At 58.7% G+C, this 25,937-nt stretch overlaps 1 protein-coding gene across 4 annotated transcripts in view; it reads right to left on the bottom strand.

The window, feature by feature from the left end:
- The window catches only part of UNC5A (unc-5 netrin receptor A), a 62,539-nt gene that overhangs the window by 1,166 nt on the left and 35,436 nt on the right, over positions 1-25,937 (bottom strand). For 3 of the 4 annotated variants that reach the window (XM_060296666.1, XM_060296667.1, XM_060296668.1), the window contains 14 exons: positions 14,875-15,096; positions 9,123-9,266; positions 8,771-8,874; positions 8,429-8,609; positions 7,590-7,757; positions 6,844-7,008; positions 5,608-5,796; positions 5,200-5,502; positions 2,351-2,438; positions 1,957-2,125; positions 1,554-1,787; positions 1,275-1,424; positions 1,025-1,189; positions 216-394 (listed from right to left, as the gene is read on the bottom strand). In XM_060296666.1, the coding sequence (XP_060152649.1) occupies positions 216-394; positions 1,025-1,189; positions 1,275-1,424; positions 1,554-1,787; positions 1,957-2,125; positions 2,351-2,438; positions 5,200-5,502; positions 5,608-5,796; positions 6,844-7,008; positions 7,590-7,757; positions 8,429-8,609; positions 8,771-8,874; positions 9,123-9,266; positions 14,875-15,096 (2,461 nt within the window). The remainder of the gene's footprint in view (positions 1-215; positions 395-1,024; positions 1,190-1,274; positions 1,425-1,553; positions 1,788-1,956; positions 2,126-2,350; positions 2,439-5,199; positions 5,503-5,607; positions 5,797-6,843; positions 7,009-7,589; positions 7,758-8,428; positions 8,610-8,770; positions 8,875-9,122; positions 9,267-14,874; positions 15,097-25,937) is intronic. The other variant, XM_030846831.2, reaches the window with a different exon arrangement.

The raw sequence follows: 25,937 nt of genomic DNA, 5'->3' as shown, positions 1-25,937 counted from the left end.
TCAGTGGCCTGGCTTCCCTCAGGCTGCAGCCTCTACCCTCCTAGACCACCCAAGGACAGGGCCTCCCCTCACTCAGCCAAGGGGATGCCCCAGCTGCTGGTGGCTGGGGCACAGGCCCCGGAGTGTGTCTTGTCCACCGCCCCCCCACCATCCTCTCCACCCAGGCTGGACTGCAGGTGGCCTTCACAGCCCCTCCCTGCCCATCTCCCACCCACCTGTCCAGGTGGAGTTTCTGGGCCAGAGTCCGCCAGTCGGCACCCCGGCTACAGGGTGGATCCAGGCTGGTAATGATCTTCTGCCGAATGAGGAAGGGGATCTTGAAGGCACTGGGGCCCACTAGGGCTGGGAGCCCCCCTTCACTCTCCAGGGCCAGCAGCTCAGCAAATCTCGTGTCCTGGAAGTGGGGAGGGGTGGAGGTAACCGTTACAACTTGCCCAGCCCAGCCCACTGCTACCTCACGCTGGGGGAATGCCTGGACCACCTCAGGGCATGGGGACAGTGTGGGCACTGTTGCTTCCCGGTGGGCCAGGGCCCTGCTCACTGGGGCATTGAGGTACAGTGACCTGCCCACAGTCACACAGCCAGTGAGCAGAGGAGCCTTCTGACCTCATTCTCCTTCCCACCCCATCACTCCTCCCTAGGTCACCTCTGCCACCCTCTGCTGACCAGCAGAACTCTGCTGATCACTCAGAACTCACTGCTGTCCTCTCACTGCCTCTGTCCTCCACACTCAGTTCCCTCATTGCTGCCTGTCTAACTCTTACTCATCCTTCCAGGCCCAGTAAAAGTCCCTCCTCAGGGAAGTCCTCCGAGGTCCCCAGGCCAGCTCCATCTCCCCCTCCTCTCCCTGCTGCTCCCATCTCCTCCTCCCCAAGTCCAACAGCATCTGTCTGCATCTGTCTACATGTGCATCTGCACCTCCCTCCCTGGGAGACTTGGAGGGAGCTACCAAGCGGTTTCTAGGAGGTGGGCTTGGTGGCAGGGTAGGCCCAGTGGGGGAGCACATTATGGCAGTGCTGCCCACCTTGGTGATGTTGAAGTTGATGTTGAAGCTCTGCCCGTCGCCCTCCACCTGCCATACCCACACCTTGCAGGCCAGGTCGCTGGTGCTGGGGCTGACGCGCTCCAAGGTGAAGGTACAGTGCAGGTACTGCTGTGTACCATTCCAGATGTGATAAAAGGGGATCTCCTGGGGGTGGGGGGGTGACAGAGAGGTGGCATCAGGTGTGCCCAGCTCAGGTGTGCCCAGCTCCAAGCACCTTGAGCGCCCGCACCTGGTAGCTGACGAGGAGCTTGCTCTTCCACAGGGAGCTGGGCACGTCATGGATGGACAGGCGCAGGTTGTGGTAACTGTCCTTGAAGTGCAGGATGCGAGGCTCCTGGATCAGCTGTCCTCCCAGCTGCTTCTCCAGCTGCACCACCTCCTGCAGTGCCCCAGGTGTCAGCCAGGCCTGGGGGCTGGGAGCGCCCCTCTCTACTGGCCCCTCCCTAGGGCCAGGGGTGGTCAGCCATCAGAGCCGGCCTCCCTGTGGCAGGGTGGGGCTGGAAGGTACCTTGAGTGCATCGTGGGTGTCATGCAGGCAGTAGACTCGGATGTTGTACTCGAGGGAGGTGCAGGCCACGGGGGCAAACAGAAGCAGCTTGAGGCGCTTGGCTGCGGCCACGCTGAGAGCCTCTCCCACCAGTGCGAATCGGCCCAACTGCTCCGTGAAGACATAGCAGGCGCCGGCCTCCAGCTGGCAGTAGTAGAGGTGGGAGGGCGCCTCCTCGCCGAGGTGCAGCACATCCTGCAGGCAGGGCCTGGTGGGTCAGCTCGCAGCCAACCACAGCTCTGAGGAGTGGCCTGAGACTGGTTGTGTGTGTGGGGGGGCGTGGCTCAAGGGCCAGGCAGGAAGCCAGACACCACCCTGAGCTTGGGGGTGGGGGGTGGGGGTGGGGAGGAGGCTTGGGGCTCACCTCCCAGCTGCCTTCGCAGGATTGCTTTTTGAGGTGCAGGCTCCAGCTCTCGGGGCTGGGCTCCCCACAGTGGTCCATGGCGAGGATGACTGGCCGGGTGAGCAGGACTCCGGGGGGCCCACAGCTAACGATGGGACTCAGCAGGGTCTGACAGCCGGCTAGGGGCAACCTCAAGTGGGGAAATATGGGTGGGAAGGGAAAGGCATCAGTGGGCCACCCTGGGACCCTGGGGTTAGGGGCTGTGGAGCTGGGTGGAGCTTAGGAGCCCCTCTTCCCCTGCCCTCCCTCGGGCCAGGCCAGACCAGGCCCAATAGTGGGGTGGGCAGGGGCATCACGGTGACAGCAGGAAAGGACAGGACCCACCCAGTCCCAGCAGCAGGGCCCATGCCCACACCTCACATCCTCCGGCTTGTGCAGTGTGAGGTAGATCTCGTAGATCTTTCCTCGGGGTATGGCGTCTGGGGGGATGAGGAGGCTGATGCCTGTGACAGAGCGGGGGGGACAGCCGGGGCTTACCAGGGCTGCAAAGACACCAAACACCTTACTCCGCCAGTCCCTCCCTGAGCCTCCCTCTGAGGACTGACTGGCGCCAGCCTGGCCTGGGAACAGAAGTGCCACTGGGACTGCCAGGCTGGCCAACCACCCGCACAGGCATGAAGCTGAGTCAGGGAGACCCCGAGTGGCTGAGGGAACTCAGGTGGGAAATGCTTGCCTAGTTAGCTTGGGCACAGAAAACTCTGGAACCCCCAGGTACACTGTACCTACCTGCCCCATCATCCACTTTAAAGCTTCCCTGCCTCCAGGGTCGAGTCCAGCTCCTTGGCTGGATATTTAAGGCCCTTGGCCTGTGGGCCTAGCCTGTGCTGCGTACTTGGCTGTTCTGGAGCCACCACCCTAAGTGTGCCTCTGAGTACTCCCCCCTCCTGGCCTGCTCACGTTCCTCCTCTCTCCCTCGGCTTGGCCACCTCTGGGTGGGCACCCCACCTCTGGTGACTTTGCTCCCTGTTGGGCAGTGGCCCCCTGCAGGTGGGGCTGGGGCCTTTAACAATCTTGCCTACTTTGGTAACCTTCCCTAGTCTGGGTGCCATTGCACACACGTCCTGTCTGGCTGATTCGCCTTTGTCTCAGCATCTTGCAGGGGCAGCATCAGAAAGCATCTGCTGGGGAGAGGTGGTTCCAGAGGAGAGGCAGGGGGCAGGCCACGGTGAGGCCAGGGGCTGGGGAGTCACTCTGGGTATGGCAAGGAGCGGTCCTGCCCCACCTTCCTGCCCTTTTAGGACAGAGAGCCCCTATATCAGGAGGGGCCTCAGAGGCTCATGACAGGGAGAGGGGAAGAAATTCTATGGCTATCCCACCAAGTCCAAAAGCATATGCGTGCTCTCCAGAGTGGGCAGCTCTGAGGTGGGGTGGCTGGAATATCACAACTTCCCAGCAACTGAAGCCCAGGACAGAGAGGGAAGCCAGTGGTGGTGTATTTGCAGCTACTGCTCCCTTCTCTATCCTGTGCTGCCTCCTGGTACCGGCTGCCAGGGTTGGTGATAGTCTCGGTGATCCACGTGTGAATGCTCTCTGTGGCGGGGGTACCCTCACTCAAATACTCATTCAGTGAATGCTAATGCTGAGTACTCAGGAAGGTGGGGAAAACCATGAGCCCTGCTCTCATGAAGCATTCAGTCCGCGGGGAGACAGATAAGTGGACGGCAGCAAAGGATGCTGGGTGTTGGGGGAGAGCAGGGTGGAGCACAGCCCACCTGGCCACTCGCCCCACCAGGGGAGTGAAGGGTGCATGGTCACTGAGCGCCCACTGTGCGCCTGCCTTTTTCTAAGAGCTTGACATGGACCATCTCACCTCATCATCTTAGCAGCCATGTGAGGGGGACATGAGGCATAAAGGGACAGCTACCAGACCCGAAGGAGAAGTAGCAGTTAAGCTAGTGGATGGGGGCAGAGAGACGGCATGTACAAAGGGCAGCCCAGTGTATTTGGGTTCATGAGAGCCCACCGTGGCTGCCAAGTGCAGGAGCAATGTGCATGGGAGGAGAGGCCACTGCAGCTGGCCACAGGGGATGAGTCCTTGTGGTTTTGTCATGTGGGCTTTGAAAGGAAAAGTGGAAGCCCCAGAAAGGGACATGATCAAGTGTGGCTCTAGTGAGTAAATGCTTGGAGCTGTGACTCAGACGAGAGGTAGGTGTGGTGGCCTAGCCCAGGAGAGGCAGCAGGAAAGACAAGCAGGAGGATGCAGGAGCATTTGAGGAGAAAGAATGATGGGATCAGTGTGTGAATGAAGCTGGTGTGAAGGTGAAGGGGGAAAGTGAAGAAGGGCAGGAGGCCAAGGTGACCCCTAGTTTCTGTCTTGAGCAACTCGGCTGTGCCATGCCTGAGGAAGAGAAAACTGGGAAGGAGGAGGTTCTGGGGGAGGGTGGGAGACGGTGCTGTTTTAGGCATGAGGAATCTGAGGTGCTGTGAGACATCCAGATGGAGCTGTCCAGGAGGCAGCTGGGTGTACGATTCTGTCACCCAGGAGAACTGTGGCTGGGGATGGAGGAATGGGAGTGATCTGCACAGACATGGCGATTAAAGCCATGGAGTGGGTGAGATCACTTGGGAAGAGGGCGCCAGGGTTGGGGGTGGGGGGCGTGCTCTGAGGAACACCTACATTTAGGGAGCAGGCACCAGGAGCAGCTGCAGAGGAACAAGGAAGTCAGGGCCATGTGGGGTCACCTAAACCGAGGAAATAGAGAATTTCAGGGTGGGAGAGGGGAGACACACCAGAGGCTGTGGCGCTTTCCCGAAAGATGACCATCAAAAGGGTCTGTGGATTCTCTATGAAGGCGTCTTTGAGACCCTGTCCCAGGGGTTTCAGTGAGGTGGTAGGTGGAGGAGCCCCTGTCCAGGCATTTTTCCTCTGCTGTCTCTCCACTAGTTCCCCAGATCCCTGGGGCCTAGGGCCCGGCACACACAGGCTGGTTGGCTGTGTAAATGAATGGACAGTAGTCCTGTGTCCTTGGGCAACAGAGGGAGATAGCTCTGGCCTCAGCCTCAGTGCCAGCCCCACTGCCAGCCAAGACTGGATCCTCTCCAAAACTCTATCCTTTTTCCTTGCTGGGCTGGCTCAGCCCTCGGGGTGAGGCTGAGAGGCATAGGAGGAACATCAAGGCCGTCCCGGTCCCGTCCTCCTCCAGGAGGGACACATGCTAGTCTTGTCTCTTAGAGCTCCCTGGGGCACTCTAGGGTCCTTCCCACCTGTATTAGGGATCATCAGCCGGCCCCCAAGGAAGTTGAAGGTCCCATAGGCCATGTTGCTGGAGCCGCGGGGCAGGGAGCGGAAGTAATTCTGGGTGGAGAGGCGGGAGACGAAGTCCTCAGCCTCAGAAGTGGGTGAGCTGTGGTGCAGCGTGTGGCGGCCGCCACCCAGCGGGCTGAGCAGGTGCCCGTTGGTGAGCTGGAACTTGGGGCTGGGCCCATCTTGCCGGGGACACAGACTGCCCTGGTAGGTGGTCGTAGTGGTGCTGAGGTCTGGCTGGATGGTGAGCAGATGGGGATTGTCTGCAAGGATCAGACAGACTTAGAGAGTGGCACGGAGGGCAGCCCTGTCTGGGCGGCCCTTGGCATGGGAGTCTGGCACGAGTGCTGGGGACAGGGGCACCCCACCTGCTTTGCTGGGCTTGATGCTGACGGGCTGGAAGCCTGAGGTGAGAATGGATGAGTCGGCCACATCCGAGTCCAGTCCCTCCTTCTTGCGGCAGTACACAAGAATAAGGACGAGCAGCAGCAGGAGGAGGCACACGGCCACGGCTACGAGGCCCACGTAGAGCGCCACGTCCTCTGGGCCGGAAGCAGCTGTGGGAGAGAGTGCAGGCTTGGGAGGGGTAGGGTGCAGGAGGCCGGGAAGGAGAGGTCAGCGGTCTACACCCCAGGAGGATGAGGCCTCCACTTCTTGGGCATCAGCACCAGTGGAGCAGCAGACGCTGGCAGCAGGGAGCATGGAATCGGCACACATGCATTCCAGTCCTGCATCTGCCACCACCTTGCTGTGTCTCTGAGCAAATTGCAACCCTCATGAGCTCAATTCATGTTGAAGTTGCTGCTGATGGAGAATGGAGGAGGGGAAGAGCCACTTTCCTGGGTGGCCTGGAAGCAGGCTGCTAGGCTGAACCTGCTCTTCTGGGGCCCAGGGCAGCTGAGACTGAGGGTGAGCTCCTAGGATCCCCAAAGCAGGGTATCTGCTTTCTGGGGAGGTGGGGGGGGGGTGTCTGCCATTCTGGTTCCTGGCCAGTCCCTGGGCCAGGAGCAGGGGTGCTAGGGCTCTTCTCCTTGTCTGCCTCCCACAGGCCTGGGGCAGGGCTGAGGAGAGAGTGATTGACTGTCTGGAGGAAACTATATTGATTTTAGAAGGGCTTTGCATAATGGAAGAAATGTCCATCAGAAAGGAATTGACACAGATAATCAGGTTTTTAATTGAAAGAATGGGGGAGGGTGTGTTCTAGAGACAAAATCCAACAGAGATCTTTAATTGTTAGTTATGGCCTTGTAATTAACAGGCCTCACAAGTCTGGTGTCCCCACAGGACTTGTGTGTGCACTTGGGGGAGGGGCGGAGGTAAAACTGCAGGAGAAGACAAGAAGGGGGTTGGGAGATGATCCCAGAGGCCAGGTGTGCACAGTAAAATCTCCAAATGTATGCATGTCTCAGGGCAGGTATGGGAGGTATTGGGGTATATGTGGGCACATGTTGGGTGTGTTAGGGATGGGGTTCCCCAAGGTCCTGAGCTTTGAATAGGGGGTGCAGCCTGTGGCAGGGGACTGATCCCTTAGCCACCACCTCCCGGGGGCAGGGCCGGGCCAATCCTGGCAAACTCAAGAGGACTCCTGGGTGGAGAGGACTCACTGTGCACGCAGAGGTCACTGGTACAATTGCGGGTGTCCAGGTCAGTGCCTCGGCACTCCTCACCTCCGTTGCGGGGTGCTGGGTCAGAGCACTCACGGCTCCGCCAGTGGGTGCAGTCGAGCCCACAGGCCGACCACTTGCTCCACGGGCTCCAGCTGCCATCCACTAGATGCGAGACAGACATGGACAGAGAAGAGATGGCGTGGTCAGCCCAGGGAGCCAGTCTAGGCCATCTGCCAGTGTGGCCCCGCTGGGAGTCCGGACCTGGTGCAATGTCAGGGCTAGGGCCAAGCCTGCCAGGCTGCAAGCCCTCTGGTGTCCAGCGGGCCTGGATGATGCATGCTAATGACAAAAGGCACGATGACGCTGGGCCTGCTTGGTTCTACCCACACCGGGGGCCATCCTGGCCCTGGGGCAGTGAGGGCACTTGGTCACACAATGACCCTCTGATCCCAGGCACAGGTGGTTCTGCAGCACCAGGCTGGGGCCTGCCCCACACTGACTGTACCTGTCCTGACTGCACCTTAGATCCTGTGACTCAGCCCCTCTGCTGAGGCTGGGCCTGGACACAGACTGAGCCCTGCCTCCGATCACACTGAAACCCATCCTGGCCTCAGACTGTGAGCCTGGCCCTGCGTGCGGGCGGGTGGGATGGAGCCATGGGGAGCAGGCTGGTGGGCACGATGGAGCCAGGGCACGGAGATGGCGTGGTGAAGAGCGATGCGGGAGGCGGCAGCCGCTGGTACCTGGGCACAGGGTGGCGCAGGCTGTTTTCTGGACATTCTGCCCCTCACAGAAGGCGCCCCCGTTGAGAGGCGCCGGGTTGGTGCAGCTCCGGCTCCTTTTCTGCCAGCCGCGCCCACAGCTGGCGCTGCAGACGGACCACTCGGTCCACGTCGACCACCCACCGTTCACTGGCCGGACAGAGAAGGACTGGGGTCAGGGAGCGGGGGCTTCCTCAGACACACTGGCCCAGGGGCCAGGGCAGGAGGACAGAGGGGCTGTGAGCTGGAAACGGGCAGGCTACAGCTGTGTTGAGAGAGAGGCCCTGGAGGGGAGACCATGCTTCTGCCCATTGCCCCCAGGGCCTGGCAGCACCCACTCCACAGCCCCTTCTCCCCGTGGGCACCAGCCCTAGCTACAACTCCCATGTTCCTCCAACCCAAACCCCAGCCTTTCACGGGGGTTACTCCCACACCCCTCCCTCTTTCTGCTCCTGGGGGTGCCCAGGTCGCTCTACTTCCTACCCTGGGGACACAGGAGTACAGGCTGTGGTCTGTCACTTTCCTAGACTCCCATCCTGTCCGCTCATCTCCTTCTGCACAATGGCCTCCTGCCCACAAGTAAGCCAAGGGATGGTCCAGCTACAGATGACCATCAACCTGCCCCCCATCTCCACCCAGATAGGCCCTTGGCTCCCTGACAGCCACAGTAAGCCCTCTCCCTGTCCTTCCCAGTCAGGCCACGGTTTGGCTTGCCTGGTCCTGGCTCTGCAGGGAGCCAGCCACATGTGGTTGCCCTGAAGGCAGCCCCAGTGCCTCTCCTATGCCCGGAGCCCTTCTGCCCCACCAGCACCGGGGCCCACCGTAGACGATGACAGCAGCGGAGGCGCTGCGGCGACGAGCTACGATGTTCTTGGCCACGCAGGTGTAGTTGGCCGTGTCGGCCAGGCGGGCCTGTCGCACCACCAGGCTATGCTCCCGCGTGATGTACACATTGGGGTCCAGGGATGGGTCCACCAGGTCCTCGTTCCGGAGCCACTCCACCTGGGGGAGGGAGCCATGCCACTGTACTACCTGACTATGCTGGCCCTGCCCGGAGCGAGAGTGGCCCCTGGGGTGGGGGATCAGCCTGGAGGGGTGGGCAGGCGGGACTCGAGACCTGGGAGCACTGCCCACCTGTGGAGTGGCACTGGAGCCCTGCTCACCTCAGCTGGAGGGATGCCCTCTGGCGGGCGGCAGGGCAGCACGATGCCCTGCTCCAGGGACACCTCCTTGGCCAGCGGCTCCTGCTCAAAGTTCTTGCGCAAATCTGGGGGAAGACAAGAGTGTCCTCCAGGCTGAGTGCCTCACGACAGGTCAGCCTGGCTGACCCTGTCCCCTGGTCCTGCAGGGGCCACGGCACATGCCAGAAGGAAGTGTCAAGTGCCTAGGGGGACATGGGGGTGGCTGGGCAGCGTCCATAGGCACTCCCTCCACCCATCAAGGCAGGATCTGAGGGTTTCTGATGAGACCTCCTCCCCCAGTGACACCCTAGGGCCACCTCCGCCCTGGACTCACAGGCAATGCGGATGTAGGCCTTCTGACTCTTGGTGGTGCCCGAGGAGCTCCATGCCACGCACTGGCACCAGTACTCCTCCAGCCCAAACACCTTCTCCACCTGCTGCCTCGAGACATTGATGCGCACCTCCATGGCAGGCAGTCCTGAGGGTGGAGCGGTGGGTAGCAAGGGCCGGGGCCATGCCTAGCCCCCAGGCCTCTCTGTCCAGTCCCTTGCCGGGCCCCTGCACCACCATAGTCCTCCCTCTGCTCAGCGGGAGAGCGGACAGACTGTGGGGGGGGCAATGCTCTGCCTGGAGGGAACACTGCGGGGGCTCAGTGGGAGTCCCTTTATATCACCTGAAGGTCAAGAGTGGGTGCTTAGCACTTCCATTCATTATACTTTGTTACCCAAGGCCTGTCTCCCTGGAGTCACTTACAAAAATATCACTACAGGAGCTTCCTGTTGTTTCAGAGACAAGGGCACAGAGGAGCCTTGGGCAACAGGGGCTGGCAGAGGAGGTGGGGCAGATAGTCTAGCCCTGGGACCTTTGTGGGTTAAAAAAAAGGGTAAGGAGCGATCTGGCTCACCTCCTGGGGTTAGTAGGTACATCCTGATGAGTGATAATATAATAACAGCTATTAACAAGATAATTACAGTGATTATGTTGTATGATAATAGACCCCTGGGGCTTAGCAAGGGTTTCCCATGTGCTGGCTTATCTTTTTCAATCTGCTCTCTTGGAGGTATTGCTCCCACTCCATGGATGAGGAAACAGAGGCTCAGAGAGGCAGTGACTTGCCATAGGCATCCAGGGCTGTCTGCTGTCTGAATCCAGAGTATGTTCAGAGTGCTCAGAATCCAAGGCGTGCGAGGGGTTCACCGGAGGAGGGTGCTGGGGTTCCCATCCCACAGGGAGAAATGCTGGCGAGGGGGAGGGCGCAGCTCACAGAGGGGAAGCTGGCCTGTGATGGGTGGCCGGGACCCTCTCTACCCTGAATGGACTGGGCTGGAGGAAACACCTCTCAAGGATGGACACAGTCCCCCAATGTCTGCCACACCCGGAACCAGGTGTGGGGCATCTGGGGAGGGTCCAGATTTCTGAGGACCCAGGAGGGGGAATACCAGTCCTCCTCCAGGCCCCTGGCCCTCAGACAAAACAGTGTCCCCAGGAGTAAGAAAAGACTGTTTCCAATTTTTCCTCCTCCTGACCCCAATTTCCCTTGGGTCATTGGCTTATCAGAAAGAGGGAGAGAGGCTGGTGTTTCCACTGTTAACAGAGAAATTCAATTAGGGCTGCATTGCGGGAGGAGCCGCCGCCAGGCTGAGCAGGCAAGCCAGGAGGCTGTTTTCTGTCTTAATTTCTCTAACGTGTCTTTCCCTGACCCCTGCCCAGACCCCTCCTCATGAGTCTCTCCGGCTCCCACACTGGGCTCCCAGATTTTCCTATCCCTCACCCCTGCCCTCCCCGTGAGTTTTCGCAGGATTTGGGGGTGTGTGTATCACCTCTGGCTGAGGTCACAATCACTGGGCTAGATCCCTCCATTCTGGGTACTGCCTACCCCATCCTCTAAGGCACTGGATGTGTGCATTCTAGTGGTGTGGGATGAGGGCTGAGAAGCGAGAAAGGGTCCCTTACAGGGTCTGTGCATAGGAGAGGGGCCCTGGGCACCAGCCAGCTGTCAAGCACACAGATTCTTGGAGCATCTGAGAAGGAGCTGTGCACATACTTGGGGGTAGAGACAGGGTCCTCCCTCTCAGCCTTTGGGGTTAGTGGTGGGAGACCTCCAGAACATTCTGAACTGGATACTTTTCCTCTCTTGGGTGGACAGGTCTATGGATGGACTGCTCCATCCCCCATGGTGGTGGGGGGAGCTCGTGCACCACCCAGGCAGCTCAGCTCAGGGAGAACAGCACTAAATTTAAGTGCTCCTGGGACCTCCTTGGTGGTCTAGTGGTTAAGAATCTGCCTTCCAATGCAGGGGATGCGGGTTCCATCCCTGGTTGGGGAACTAAGATCCCACATGTCTCAGGGCAACTAAGCCTGTGCGCCGCAACTACTGAGCCTGTGCGCTGCAACAAAAGATCCCGAGTGCCTCTACGAAGATCCTGCGTGCTGCAACTATTTGGCTGCAACAGCCAAGTAAATAAATAAATATTAGAAAAAAATCTTAAAAAAAAAAATTTAAGTGCTCCTATTTCTTTTTCCCTGTCTCCTCCACACTTCTGTCCTGCCATCTCATCTCCTTCTTGCTGCCACGAATAAGGGCCAGGTTTGTCCATGAGGTCTAGATCCAGGCAGTGCCCTTGAGCCCCACAGGCTCTGGGAGGTGGGGAGACCCAGAGCCTGCCCTCTGGTCCTTGAAATGAGGGGCTGTGCCCTCCCTGCTGCAGGTCAATGAGCAGCCTGGCTCCTGGGAGCAGTTTCTGGGCACGGCTGTGTCCGCACCTGCCTGGTAAATGTGAGCAGATGCTAGCCTTGGGGAGGGATGGGAGGATGTAGGGGTCCCTGCTGGCCCAGGCCTAGGAGCGTGTCGGGTGTGTGCTGGCGTGTGAGTGCCGTGGGCGTGTGGGGAGGCCCTGGTGTGGGCATGCTGAGGGTTTCTGGGAGGTGGAGGGGTGGGTGTAGGGGGCTCTGAGGGCAAGTGAGGGCTTAGGGTACCTTCTTACCAAACTGCTTCTAATAACCAGTCAGTTTGTTTAATACATGATAAATTACACTCCCAGACCAGACTCCAATGCTTGGTTTTGCAAATTTCCAGCTTTTACACTATCAGTGGGTTTGGGTTCAAGAGATTTCAGGCTTTGGTCCCCTCCCCCTGGCCTTCTGGATGGGGAATGGGGGCGAGCAAGGGGGAGATCAGGTGCTCTCTCCTGGGGTGTCCACCCTGCCATTCCCACCCCCATGCAGAAATGGGTGGGGCTTCAGATTTGGGCTGACCTCTGACCCCATCATACCTGCCTGACCACAGAGCATTCCTGGCTCAGGGTCTTGGGTCTGTGTGTAGCATGGTGGTGCCGCCCATGGCCTGGGCATCTGTTTGTGGGTAAGTGAGAAGCCTATCTCTTTGCCTCAAAGCGCTCAATGGCTTTGGGTTGAGAAGTCAATAAGATCAATGAAAATTCAGATTTGCAGGCCATGGGAGGCCTGAGGTTGGATGCTCAGAGCAGGAGGGGGCCCTGGTGGCTATGGGGACGTGTCCCCGTGAGCTCTGCTCTCTGCCTGGCTTTGAAGGGAGCAAGGCCAGGAGAGCCTGTTGGGGAATGTGGGCTGAGGGCTGGCCTGGCCTGTGACTGCTATGTAGGCAAGAGCCTGGGTCTCAGCCAAGCCATGGATTCCAGACCTCGTGATGGCAGGAGACAAGGAGGGGTATATGTGGGAAGCCAGGAAGGGGAGGTGTGAGCAGTTTGGGGCTGGCCTGGCACCTTCCAAGAGGTTCCAGGACAGGCTCTCAAGGCTGTGGGGAGACAGGTCTCTGGCTGTGGCTTGCTCTTCCTCACCTGTCCTTTCCTGGGGGGATCTACCTCAGCAGCAGGAGGACTCATAATGCTGCAAAGTGGTGCTGGGCCCTAGGCATGGGGTAGGGAGAGAGGAAAGACCTGGGGCTGGGCTCCACCTGGGTGTGAGAGATCTCACAGCTTCCCCCACCAAGGGGGGCCATCCTCATCCCCATTTTACAGAGGAGGAAACTGAGGCCCAGGAAGGGAAGGGGGGCTTGCCGCAGAGGGCACCAACCCCATGCATTCCCCTCCTGAGAGTGGGAGGCAGAGCTGGATCACCTGCACCAAGAGCCTCGTGGGCTAAATTCTTAGCACCTCACCGAGGCCTGGCACAGGGCAGGTGCTCAGTTAAGACCTGAGGACTGCAAGGAGGACGCTGCCAACAGCAGGTGTGTGTAAGGCCAGAACAATGCAGGGGTCAAGGACCTGGGCAAGAATCACTCACTAGGGGGCTGACACTTGGGGGGAAGAAGACCAGCACCTGGTGACCCTGGCAGGGGAGGATGGGGCGTGACTTCTGTGGACCAGAATGCCTGGTTGGAGCCCTGGATGAGTCAGAGCCATCTGTAATAGGACAGGTTGGCTCTGAGGACTAAATCACACGCTGATGAAACTCAGGGCTCGTCTGCTCACATCTCGGTTCTTGTGAGAGCTTCCGAGTTCACCAGGGCAGGGCCCCCTCCTCCAGTCTCCCTCTGCCTGGCACCAGCTTCCCACAGTGCAAGTGTGGCTGCAGCTTCCTCGTCTTGCCGACCACCCCCTCGACCCCCACTTCTGCCACTCCAAACCTGGGCCTCTGGCCAGCCTCCCATTCCCTGCATTTGTCCTTTGGCCTGATAAACAGTCATTCCAGCTGGTTTTAAGACCGAGGTTGGAAGTTATCACCCCACCCCACCCCCACTCCGGGAATCCTTCCTGCGCTGCCCAGTCCCTCCCACCAGGAGCATGGGCCACCCCTCTGGGCCTGTGGTCCCCTGCCTGCCCTTGGCATCAGTGTGAGCTGTTCTGGGTGCCACCTGCTTGCCCCTGTGACTCAGGCCTCACTCAAGTGGCCATACTGGGCACAGGGTCTGTGGGCTGTATGTCTCAGGCTGGCTGAGCCTCAGTGGCAAGGGGCTCAGGACTTAACCTGAGGGCTCATCATGTGTGTGGGCTCCACAAAGCATCAAGGCAAAGGGGTAAGAAATGAGCTTAACTGGGGTCCAGTTAGCGAGGAGGAGAGGCTGTTAGCTCTGCCAGGCCTGCTCTCGGGGAGCATGGGAACCCAAACAATGGCTCTCTGCCCCCATCCCCATTGCCTACTGCCTAAGGCCAGGGCTGGAGGTGGGGAATGAGGTGTCCCACAGAAGGGGCACTTCTTGGGTCTGCCTCTCCTGTCAGCCCCCCACACTGGCTCCGAGTGTCACCCATAGCTCTGGTCATGTCACTCGGTAGCTTGAAATCCCATAGGACTGTGACCTCACTCCAGAGCCGGACGGGTGAGGCTCCTGGATGGCACCACTGCCCGCTGCACACACTCCACACCCTCCCTGCTAAGCCTCGACCCGCACGCCGGCCCATCTGCCTCCAGGGTTTTGCTTGTGCTGTGTCCCTTTCTGGGGGTGCCTGGGACGCCCTTCTCCTCTTCTCGCCCTGACCAGGTTTACATATCACCTTCCCCGAGGAGCCTCCCTGGGCAGCCACAGATCCCAGAACTCAATGAGAGGTCACTGTGCTGCCCCCATCTCCGTGGGGCTGTGTCTCCGGCTCAAGGGTGGGTGCTCAGGGAACGTGCCAACGAACGGACCAACGAATGAACCAACAGATGCACAAAGAAAACAATCACGGAATGTGAGGTCCGTGATCTCTTCCATCATCTGGGATCCACTCTTTTCAAACCTTTCTCCGCTGGCACCACTTGCCAGGCTGCCTCTGGGTCTGCCTGGGCTCAGATGCAGTGGCAGGGTCCCGCCCCCCCCAACCCACAGAGCTCCCTGGGGCATTTTGGGGGGCTTCCCTTTTACTCACTCCCCCACCAAGTGATGAAGTCTTGTGAGGGTGGGCCTCCCAGGGAAGGCCTTGGTGTGTACACAGTGGGTCCCAGGTGTGGGAGTCCTGCCTCTCCTGGGGACCTGGGGTGGTGCACACAGAGTGGTTAGTTTCACCCTGGCCTCGGCTCACAGGCATGCAGCAGGGGCAATGGCAGGCCCCTCTCTGGGCCTCCATTGCCTCTGAGTCTGAGACTCGCTCCCCCTTCGAGTGACCCCGCCTGGCACCCCAGCCTGGTCTCACCGCTGCTCCCATCCATGCTGTGCTCGATCACGTGGTCCACCTGGCGCACCCACTCCCCGTTGCACTTGAAGAAGATTTGCGTGGCGGGCATGGCCTTGCACACTAGCAGTACCGGCTTGTTCTTGACGATGTACACGTCCTCAGGCTCCACCAGGAAGTGGGGAAGCAGGTCTGGGTTAGAGCCGGGCACCGGGTTGGCCACTGTGGCACTCTGCTGGGCCCCTGCAGCAGAAGCAAAGGGGGCAGGTGAGCTGGGGCCTCTGCTGGACTTGCGGGGCCCTCCCGGGGCTACCTGCCTGTTCAGGGGCTGGGACCGAGCCAAGAGGAGGCAGCAAGTGGGGCCAGGCTCTGCCACTTCCAGCCCAGCAGGCTGGGCTGCTGAATGCCTCCCTTAAACTTCAGTGTCCCCTTCCATAAAATAGGGGAAGAAGCAGCCCCCTGTGGAGACAAATACGGAAGTGCCAGCACACAGCAGTGGTCAGGGCTCATTAGCACGCTAGTAGAAGTTTAGGGATCTGGTGAGGCAGCCCACTGCCCTGGAAGGCCCCGGGCGGGGGGTGGTGGAGCAGAGGGGTGGGGAGTGGGGGGGGAGGTTGGGGGGAGAGAGGGAGGGAGGGAGAGGGCCCTGGACAGGCTGGGGCTAGGGAGGGCAGGAGTCCCTTCCTCTGGTGCCCTGGCTGCCTCGGGGGCTGCTTCCGGGTTGCTCCCCATTCCTGGCCCCTGCATGTAGTAGGTGCTGAGAAAATACCAAGTGAATGAAGGAGGGGAGGAGGCTGTGACGAGTGCAGATGTGAGGGGTGTTGGTGGCAGTGCTACAGGAGAGGCCCCCAGGAGGGGCGACTTGGGGTGAGCCTGGGCTGCTGGGTGGGTCCCGGGGAGGGTGGGAGCCAGGAGGGTGTGTCTGGGAGCTTCAGGGTCCCGGCCCATGTCCCACCCTTCAAGGAGACCAGAATATGGGTTTCCTCCTAATTTTAACTGCAAACCACAGCCATCCCACAAGTCATTTGTTGCTAATTACACAGGTAATTGGCTCTGAGGCTTTGGTGGAGGTAACCCCCCAGAGCAGTCTGACCGTCTGCTCCACCGGCAGGACCCTTGAGAGGGTGGGGAGGGGCAGGGTGGGGAGGGGTGGGAGGATGGAGAGTCGGGGCACCCTCAGCCTCCACACCCACCAAACAGGCCCCTGACGGCCTGGCCTCTCTCAGGGCTGCAGTGATTTCCCCCAACACACACTCACAGCCAACAGGGGGCTCTGGACATAAAGAGGGAAAAGCTTGGGCTTCAGAGACCCATCTGCTCCCTGCTAGTGGTGACCTTAGGCAGGTTACCCATTTTGTTGTCTATGACATCTATGGAGGTCCTGTCTGCCCCGTGGGGGAGTCTGGAGGTGCCTCACACAGTCGGCCTCCTGGCTCCACTACCTCCTTACGGGCAGCCCAAAACCCATGGAGGGCTTCTAACAGGGAGACCTGGCTCCTCGGGCCCAGGGGGCACCCACGCTGCCCCTTCTCTCCTGCTTGCACAGGGACCCTCTCCTTCCAATGTGGGAGTCTGCCCTCTCCACCCCAAGACTGTGATTTGGGGGAGGGGATCTGTGCCTGGTCCTGTAGGCACCGGGTGGGTGAGCTGGGAATGTCTGCAGAGGCTGAGAAACCTGGTGTGACTTCAGTTAACCCCTGCTTGTTTCCTTGCCTGCAAAATGGGGGATGGTACCCAATTCTTAGGGCTCTCATGAGGATGAAGTGAAAAAAGGCACAGTGCTCGGAAACTGTTGGCTGCTCTCCGTACCCAGTGCTTTTGCACTGACAATGCTCCTTCAGTAACTCTCCTAGCAATCTCTTCAGGGGTGGGGACTGATGAGGAAACTGAGGCACAGAGCCAGCAGGTGTCTTGCCCTCAGTGTCTGCAGCAGTGGGCTCATCCACCCCTCCTCCTCCCGCCCTGGCCTCTCCCCAGCCTCTCTCCCCCCTACCCCCTGTACTTTCTGCTGCTCCGTAATGAAGGCTAAGCTGCCAGGGAACCACACTTGCAGTTGGGAAGACAAGCTCCCCTTGTCCCCACATCCTGACCCTTTTTTATGACATTCACTTGTCACTCAGCCGCCCTGACCCAGGCAGCGGGCTCAGCCGGGGCAAGGCTGAGCTGGGCTCAGACCTCCCAAGGTCTGGAGAAGGGTGGGCTCCCAAGTGTGGGCCTGGTAGGTCCAGGAGCCTCTCTAGACACTTCCTGGGGAAGCCACGGCATCTTTGCAGACCCCAGGGCTGCACAGGGGAGGGCTAAGCTTGACCTCTGAGCAGGGCCCACAGGGGGCTGGGGGCAGGCATCACAGGCTCCAGAAGGGCATGCGAGACCTCAGTGTCAGCCTCCAGGCCTGCCCACGCCTCGCCTCACAGAGGCTCAGGGTGATGGCCTGTGTCTGATTACTGGCTGGGAGCTGGGTAGGCAGGGGTTCCAGCTGGGGGTATGGGCAGGGAGAGGGCACATGGACCCCCCCGACTTCCCTATCGATCACCGCGCCAAGCACTGCTCGTGTCAGCGCCCGCTGAACCCAGCACAATCCCTCATGTCTGCATTTAACTGCTAATGAAAAATAAATGTACTGTGACCAATAAGGGACATAGCTCACTTCTCCTGGGCCTCCGCCATGCCACGCTGGCATGGTCTCCCCTCTCCATCCCCCTGGGGGGGCATTTATTGGGTGGACCCAGGGGCCCCCTCCAGGCTGCAGTTATGACCGCTGGCAAGGACACTCTAAGGCCATGGGTGGGGGTAAATTCAGCCCCTCTTGGGGCTGCTGGAAGCTTCCTGGGTGGCCAGAGCTGGCTTCCCCTCCCTCTGGCCCCTTCTCCCACCACATGACCTCCACCCTTGTGGTCGGCACCTGCAATCTGCCCACCCCCCTCACCGTCCCAGTTAGGTCTCTCACTTGGACTAAAGCACAGTGAGAGCCTTGGGTCTCTCCCTCTCCACGTCGCAGGCCACTAGCATGAGCTATCTTTCCCTTTGATATGAAACCCTGTACTTGTCTATCAAAGATAACAGCAAGCAGTGCATGCTCAGTGTCAAATGATATATGATGTTTTCAAAAGGGCACGGACTCTAGTTCACTGCAGTCACCACCACTCCCTAATGCCCCCTTTCTCCCTGCCGGCACTTTCCTACCTTCTCCTCAGGGCCCAGATCTATCGTCACTTCTTCTGAAAGAGGACTCCCCCACCTCACTCTCTCAGGAAACCACACGTGCCATTTTGCCCCCTCTGCAACTAGGACCTGTCCTCTCTGGTTCTATAGCTCTTATCACAGGTGAAGCAAGCATGTGGCTGAGGCCTGCCCAGCTCGAGGCTGCCTAGAGCTGGTGTTGGCGAATGGGGACTTGGATTTGGGTGCCTACTTCTGCTCCCTTCTGGCTGTGAGGTGATGAGCATGGGAGGAAGGCTTTGCAAAGCAGATGCACTGGGGCTGTGGGGGAGCAGGCAGGGGCAGGGCCCGCTGGCCACACAGGCCCTGCTGTATCCCGAACTCCACCCTCCAGCTCGCCAGAAGCTCCGTCCGCCACAGCCTCGCCAAGTCTCTCTTACTTGCCCAGCTGCCCTCTTGGAATTCAGTTAGAAGACTTCTTTCATTTACTAGCAGATCCCTGAGAACTTGGTCACTGAGAACTGCCGATGGGGCTGTATGGACGCTCAGGGCTTGAAGTGGGAACCCCATTCCCAGTGAGCCTTGGGGCTGGCCAGCTGGCCCCCGCCTGTCTCAGGAGGGCACTGGCTGCCCAATCAGCCCCAGCCGGCACCCCTGCTCTGGCTGCCCATGAAGGGTGGGAGCCCCAATCCTAGCAGTCCCCACCTACAGTGTCTTCTTAGGGATAGCAAGGGAGACCACGTCTTGTGTAAGAGTGTGTGTGTGTGTGTGTGTGAGAGAGAGAGGGTGTGTGTGTGTGTGTGTGTGTGTGTGTGTGTGTGTGTGTGTGTGTGTGTGTGTGTGTCTGTGTAGGGAGGCTGGGAGCTAGAGGGGGATAAGAGACCCCTGGGTAATAGGCCTTGGCCAGAGCTGAGCCTGGGACAAATGCTACCTTCTCCTTCCCCTCTCATGGTGCTCTTATGACCTGAAATGTATTCATTCACTCATTCTTGCATTCATTCAGTGAATACTTATTGAGTGCCAGGAACTGTTCTGGGATTTTGCAGTGAGCAAGACAGACACATCCTCTGCTCTCAAACACTTTCATTCAAAACGGAGAAGCAAAAGAAAATAGAGGATTCAGAAGTTGCCAAGTGTTCTGAAGCAGGTAAAAAGGGGTGCTATTTCGTAAAGGGTGTGGGTGCAAGGGCTCTAGAGGGGAAGAGGGCTTGGGGCAGGTTCCTCTGTTGAGGTGATGTCTAAGTAGACCCCTGAGGGCCAAGGCCAGGAGGAAAAGCATTTTAGGAGGAGGGAACAGCAGAGGCTGTCAGACAGGAAGCAGCCAGGTTTGTTGTGAGGACAGCGAGGAGGGTGGCCAGGGCAGAGGGAGTGCAGGGGAGACGAGCAGGAGGTGAGTCAGAGAGGGAGCAGCGGCCTGATCTTGGAGTTTTATTGGGAAGGGGTGAGGAGCATCTGGGGGGCTGTGTGCAGAGGAATGCTGAGATCTCCCTGCGTGAGGAATGGGTGGAGGGAGGGGCGGCAGTGGAGAATCGGATGGGGAGGCATTCTGTGGAGTGGACCATGGTAGGCCTGTCCCATGAGGTCTATCTGGGAACTCCCACCCAGACATCCAGTCTCAGCCAACAAGCCACCTCCTCCAGGAGGCCTTCTTGGATCCATACTCTTTGTCACTTTGCCCCTGTGCCCATGCTGTCCCCTAAGCCTTCCTCCAGGGTACATGCCATATTCAGGACTGGGCATGCTGCCTCCTCCACTAGACTGTGAACTCGCTCGGAGCAGAAGCCCAGGTCTGACCTGGATACTGATGGAGTGTTTGTTGAGTGACTGAATGACCACCCCCTTTTTTCCCTTGAACTTCAGAAGATTTGCCTAAGGGTTGCCCCCTTCACTCTTGTCCTGCAGGGAGACCCAGAGAGAGCTCAGAGAGGCCCACAGGCAGAGTTGTGGGCAGGGAGAGGCTCTGTGCTCCAGCCTGCCCTCCGCCATCCCCCAACATGCTGCTGCTCTGAGGTTGAGCCCCCCTTTTCTCACCTGCAGCCTGGGATGATAAGGCCTACTCGTGTAACTCTGAGGCCCAGGGTGGGTGTGAAAGTGCTTTCAAATGTTTTATTTTTCAAAGCACCATGAAAATATGAGGTGTGATTAATCAAGCTACTAATGAACTCGTGTTTTCTGAGTGAGGACTCAGTCTCACAGAGCAGGGTAGGAGCACTGGGGGCAGGGTGTCATCTGGCCTCACTCAGCTGGGAGTAGTGAGCACTGCTTCTCAAGAACAGCTGTGCCAAGCCCCTGTCCATAACTTGACAGGGGCTTGACAGGGGCTCCTTTTTATCCCTCCAACAGCCCCGGTCTGTGTCAATGGCAAAGGGGAGGGGCAGCAAGCCCCTGCTTTCGCTACTTCCCTGAGAAATGTTCTGGAGTTGAAGTGGGGTGGAGGAGAGAGAGGGGGCTGGGAGCCTGGCAGCCTCTGTCTTTCTCTTCCTGGCTGTCCACCCAGCATTGCACCCCCTCACCCCTGGGCACCTATGCTCCCAGTCTCCCTGGCTCCCTGGCCCGGAGATGTGCATTTGGTCGGTCCGCTTGGGGCCTGGGTGTTCTGCTCCACAGGCCCAGGTGGGGAGAGGAGAGTCCACAGGATGGCGCACCACGCCCTTCACCTGGCATTCGAGGCTCTACTGGCCCAGGGCCTGACCTGTTACCTGGCCTTGCCTCTAGAGCCTCCCTTCAAGTATGTAGGATGGCATCTAGACTACTTGCAATTCTGCAAAGGCTTGTGCATGCTCTGGGACCCTGCCTCCCTCCCGCGTCTGGCTAACAGTACCCGCTTTTCTGCAGGGAATGCCTGGCCCTCACACTACTCAGTCCATACAGTCATTCGGTCCTGGTGGGCTGACCCCATCTCTGGCCCCAGAGGTAGGTATACTACACTGACTAGTTCCCAGACAGGAAGGTCACCCCATCCCCATAGATGGGACTTCGGGATTTGGGTTGGGCTGCTGGGAAGAGAGAACCTCTCTGCTGGGCCAGTCCTGAAGGCTTTGCAGGCCATAGGAGGCCAAGTGAAAGGGGAGGCCATCCACAGGTCTGAAGCAGGGGCTTGGAGAATGGAGACAACCAGGGAAGAAAGAGGTTGACTCCTCACTGTGTTGAAAGCCTGGGATCCCAAGAAGCCAGAAGGCAGAGCTACCCCTGGATTCCTTTCTTTGCCTAAAGCTAGCTGGAATGAGGATCCTTTCATTGCGTTGATCTACGCCCCCCATCTGCTCTCTGCCTGGGTGACTTCTACTTGTCCTTCAAGGCCTGCTCAAACACCCCCTCCCCGAGGAAGCCTTCCCTGACCCCCAGACAGAGCTGGCTACACCTCCCCTGAGCTCCCACAGCCCCTGGCCGAACTCACCTCAGTACCTCCCACATCATATGGTCACCATTTATGAATCTGTCTCCCCATGCAAACTGTCAGTGCCTTGAGGGCAGGGACTGAATGGTGACATCTCTCCCAACCCTTGAGCATCCCCAGAGCCTAGCCAGGGACTGATACATAGCGAGTGTCCAGCGAGTGTTTGTTGAATGAAGGTTGAATATCATTACCTTGACTGGGACCAGAGCCCAGAAAGGAGGGCTGAAAGAGGGGGAGACACACTCAAACTTGGCTGGGAGCCAGCTCTGTTTACCTTCCAATCAAGCAATCAATCAATTCTAGAAACACCCGTGCTGGACCGTGGGGAGGTGGACCAAGGGGACTGTGGAGAGGCTCATGTGCAGGGTTGAGGGGAGACAGAGGGGGCTGGGAGCCATGGCCACAATGGTGGGGGACAGAGGGGGTGCAGACACACAGAGGAATGGGGATTTGTGCCTTCCTGCCCATCTACACCCCTGTGGCCTGAGACGGCTTCATTATTATTTTTAAAATGTGGGCCTTCCCTGGTGGCGTAGTGGTTAAGAGTCCGCCTGCCAATGCAGGGGACATGGGTTCGAGCCCTGGTCTGGGAATATCCCACATGCCACGGAGCAACTAAGCCCTTGCGGCACAACTACTGGGCCTGTGCTCTAGAGCCCATGAGCCACAACTCCTGAAGCCTGTGCGCCTAGAGCCCGTGCTCTGCAACAAGAGAAGCCACTGCAATGAGAAGCCCGCGCACCACCACAAAGAGTAGCCCCCACTCACCGCAACTAGAGAAAGCCCGCCCGCCGCAACGAAGACAAAACGCAGCCAAAACTAACAAAAAAAAAATGATGAGGGAGCTTCACTAGGAGGCTTTGATAAGCAGGGTTGAAATCTGCATTTGCTGTTGGAGACACACAGACAGCGGCGGGGTGGAGGAATGGTGGGCGGGAGGCCCCAAGATGACAGATCTGGGGGCTACACGAAGAACCCTGAGGTTCCAGGTGGCAACTCAGAGGTGTGGACCTGCCTGGAGCCAGAGCAAGCTGGGGGGTGCGCCCCAGAATTCTTCCAAATCCATCATGTAAAAAACTCTGCTCTGCCCACCAGCTGCTTCCGAGGCTCACCGACTGCTGCAGACTCCTATGCTGTCCCTTGTTTCTTGAGCCTCAGTTTCCTCATTTGGGGCAAATAGCACTGACCCAGCCCCAGGATGAGGTGGGTCAGGAACGACATCCTGCCCAGGGCCTCCAGGCATCCACCAGTGCTTCTCTTCTTTCGCTTCCCGGCCCCATGGTCCATCCCTCAGTCATTTGTCTCCCTGGCTGTTGCTCCAAACGTCTCAGGACTTCTGGGAGGGAAGGGACGGGTCTACTGCAGGCCCTCCTGTCGGGGAGCACGCAGGAGGTGGAGGTGGCAAGGTGGGGTGACAGCCCCTCACGGTGTCCCTTGGAAGGGAGGGCTGCTCCCCTGACCCGTGCTCACACACAGACGTGAGCGGCACTCCGGTTTCTATGGTAACATGTGCACGAAAATGTCACAGAAGCGGCAACCACCTCCCCAAGATCGGAGGAAAGTCACCCTCTTCCCCAGTGGGCTCCAGGGGCTTGGTCACAAGGACAGACACAGGCGTCACGAGGAGGACATGCAGACAGGCTGAACTGCAAAGAACAAGGCGGTTGGGGCTGGGCACGCTGCCACCTCACCTGTGTGGCTTGTCCTCTGGCATCTGCACTCAGGTGACTTCTACCCGTCCCTCATTTCACAGACAAGGAACATGAAGCTCACGACTTGCCTAAGGTCACACAGACACAGAGGGCAGGTATGCTCTCCACGCCTCCTGGCCCAGGCCAGCCTAGGGCAGGAGTTATGGGCCTTTCCTGGACCAAGGTCTGGCCCCACCCACCACACCACCCCTTGCTCACTTGGCTTACCTGCTGACCCTTCTCTGCTTCTAAAATCCTCCAAGCTCATCCCACCCCAGGGCTTTTGCACTTGCTCTGCCTACAATATGCTGTCCCCTGCTCTTCCACAGCTGGCCCCCTCTAAACCCTCAGGTCTCAGCTTCAACTTTCTTTCCTCCAACAGGCCCTCCTTGACTGCCGTGTCTGAAGTAGGCCCTTCTTTTGTGTGTTTTTTTTTTTTTTGACCGTGCCAAGTGGCTTGCGGGATCTTATTTCCCTGACCAGGGATCAAACCCATACCCCTACAGTGGAAGTGTGGAGTCTTAACCACTGGACCGCCAGGGAAGTCCCTGAAGTAGGCCCTTCTAACTCAGCAATGCCTCCCTTTCCCAGTCTATTTTCTTCATAGCACTCACCGCTATGTGAAGTCATCTTGTTTGTGTACTTGTTTGCTGGTTATTGTCTAGGTCCCCTTCCCCTGAAACGTGTCATGACAGCAGCTTGTCTTGTTCTCAGCTATAGTCCCAGGCCTGGCGCATAGTAGGTGTTTGATAAACATGTGCTGAATTCATGAATGAACAAACTCGGTCTTCCAACTCTATGCCCAGAGCCCACACTGGGCGCCACACTCCTGCCACTGCTAAGAGCCCCTAAACCCACCAGTGAAGGGGACTTAGAAACTATCAGGATGCCCAGGGAGAGAGTGCTTGATGGGGGGGACAGGCCTCCAGGGAACCCCTCCCAGGTCCCCTTCTGGCCACAGGGCCTTGCTTTGGACCAGAGAAATAGTTAATAAAGCTGAGGCTTAAATAAGCATTTGATTAACAAACGATAAAATAGCTATTGTGTCCCTGAATTAAGCTGTAATTGTGGCTGATAATTGGCTGGTTAGAATTTAATAAGCTGCAATTAAATAGAATGGAATCCAGGGTAATTATGTGGTCGCACAGCCCAGAGAGAACCAGGGAAGGAAGGCTTTTTCCTGCTTTGGAATCTTCTGCTGGTGCAGTGTGTGTGCTGTGGGTGTTTCTGGTGGTGGTGTGTGTTTGCACGGCAGGCTTCCTCCACTTTTCACCTGGAAGAGGCGGGCAGGTGGGTGCTGGCCCAGCCCCCTCACCACTGCTCGGCAGGAGATCATCACGCAAGCCCTGAGCCCTGCCAGGGCCTGTGGCAGCTCCAGCTGAAAGAGACATAAAAGGATCCCTGGCACAGTTCCCTGCAGGGTGGGAGGCCGTGGGAGGGTGGCCAGAAGGGCACTGGGAACACGGGGGAGGCAGGCAGGCAGGGAGAGGGTCTGCCTGCCTTCCTAATGAGAAAACTGGGGCTCAGAGAGGGAAAGAAGTTGCTCAAGGTCACATAGTGATCAGCGGCCGGGCTGGGCAAGATTTTCAGGTTGCCTTGTATCGAGGGTAATTCTGAGTGGCCAGGAGGCTGGAGGACACTTCCCTCTCCCCACCACCCCTTGCCAGCTCCCAAGGCATCCCTCCCCATTTCCATCCTTCACCAGGTAAATACACAGGCTAAGTAAGGATGGTGCAACTGTTCCACACATGCACCCTTAAGACAAGCTGCCCCCCCATGCTCCCATTTCCTTCTCCCGTGGCCGGCCTGCCCGCCGGAGGCCCTGGTGGCTGCAGAGCTCCCTGGTGTCTCAGCCTGGCACAGCTATCCCTGCTCCCAGCCCAGGTGTGGCCCCCACAAGTCCAAGGGGATGATGAACAACACTGCTCAGGCACCGTTTATGACCCCATCAGCACTTTTACAATGTTGCCAGCAATTAATTTAATTAAGGGCCCTGTCCTGGATATGCTGGCATTTCATATTTCACTGGTTTAGTGTGAGCCCGGCCTGAGCAGGGGCCAGGGGTGGTCCAGGAGCGGCAGCTCTGCTCCCCGGCTGGGCTCAGCTCAGGGTGCACAGGGCAAGGCAGTCGCACCCCTCCTCCCAGGATGGAGCCCAGAGACAAAAGGGGGGCCACCCAGAGGGAGGCCACCCAGTGATCTGCCCTCGGCCGGTGGGAGACACTGCCCACAACCCCAGCCAGCACGAGCACAGGCACACAGGCTCACACACACACGTGCACATGTGCACACATGCTCACGCATGCATACACCCATACACAGTCATACCATGATAATAGTGGCGAACTTTACATGGATTGTCTCATTTGGCCCTCATGACAATTCTAGGAGCCAAACTATTTTAAACCTCCAACTTCCAGGTGAAGAAACTGAGGTGGGGACAGGTGAAGTAAGTGGTGAGTGGTGGATTCCTACCCAGGCTGACTACTGTGTCCCACGCCCTTAACCAGGTCACACTGGTTCAGCAAATGTGCTGGACACGAGCCACACAGCAGTGCCCAAGCCAGACTCATGTCCCTGCCCTATGGAGCGTCCAGTGGCCACAGCCCCACCTGGGAAGTCCTGGACACAGTGTCCCAGAATTACGCTCGCCACACCAGTGCTCGGGCATTTGTGGGCACACACACCAAGTCCCCTGGGAACACACGTGCACACCAGCACTGCTCACTCTCCTCTGGGCTAAATCTGGCCAGAGCGGCTGATGCCCTCACTAGGATGGTGACCCTGTAGCCACAGGTCACCTACAGGACCTACAGGAAAACTCCGTACCAGATCCAA

The sequence above is a fragment of the Globicephala melas genome, chromosome 3 (assembly GCF_963455315.2).
Source record: "Globicephala melas chromosome 3, mGloMel1.2, whole genome shotgun sequence".
In the NCBI taxonomy this organism is placed as follows: Eukaryota; Metazoa; Chordata; class Mammalia; order Artiodactyla; family Delphinidae; genus Globicephala; species Globicephala melas.
This window is presented reverse-complemented; position numbering and strand designations above follow the sequence as displayed.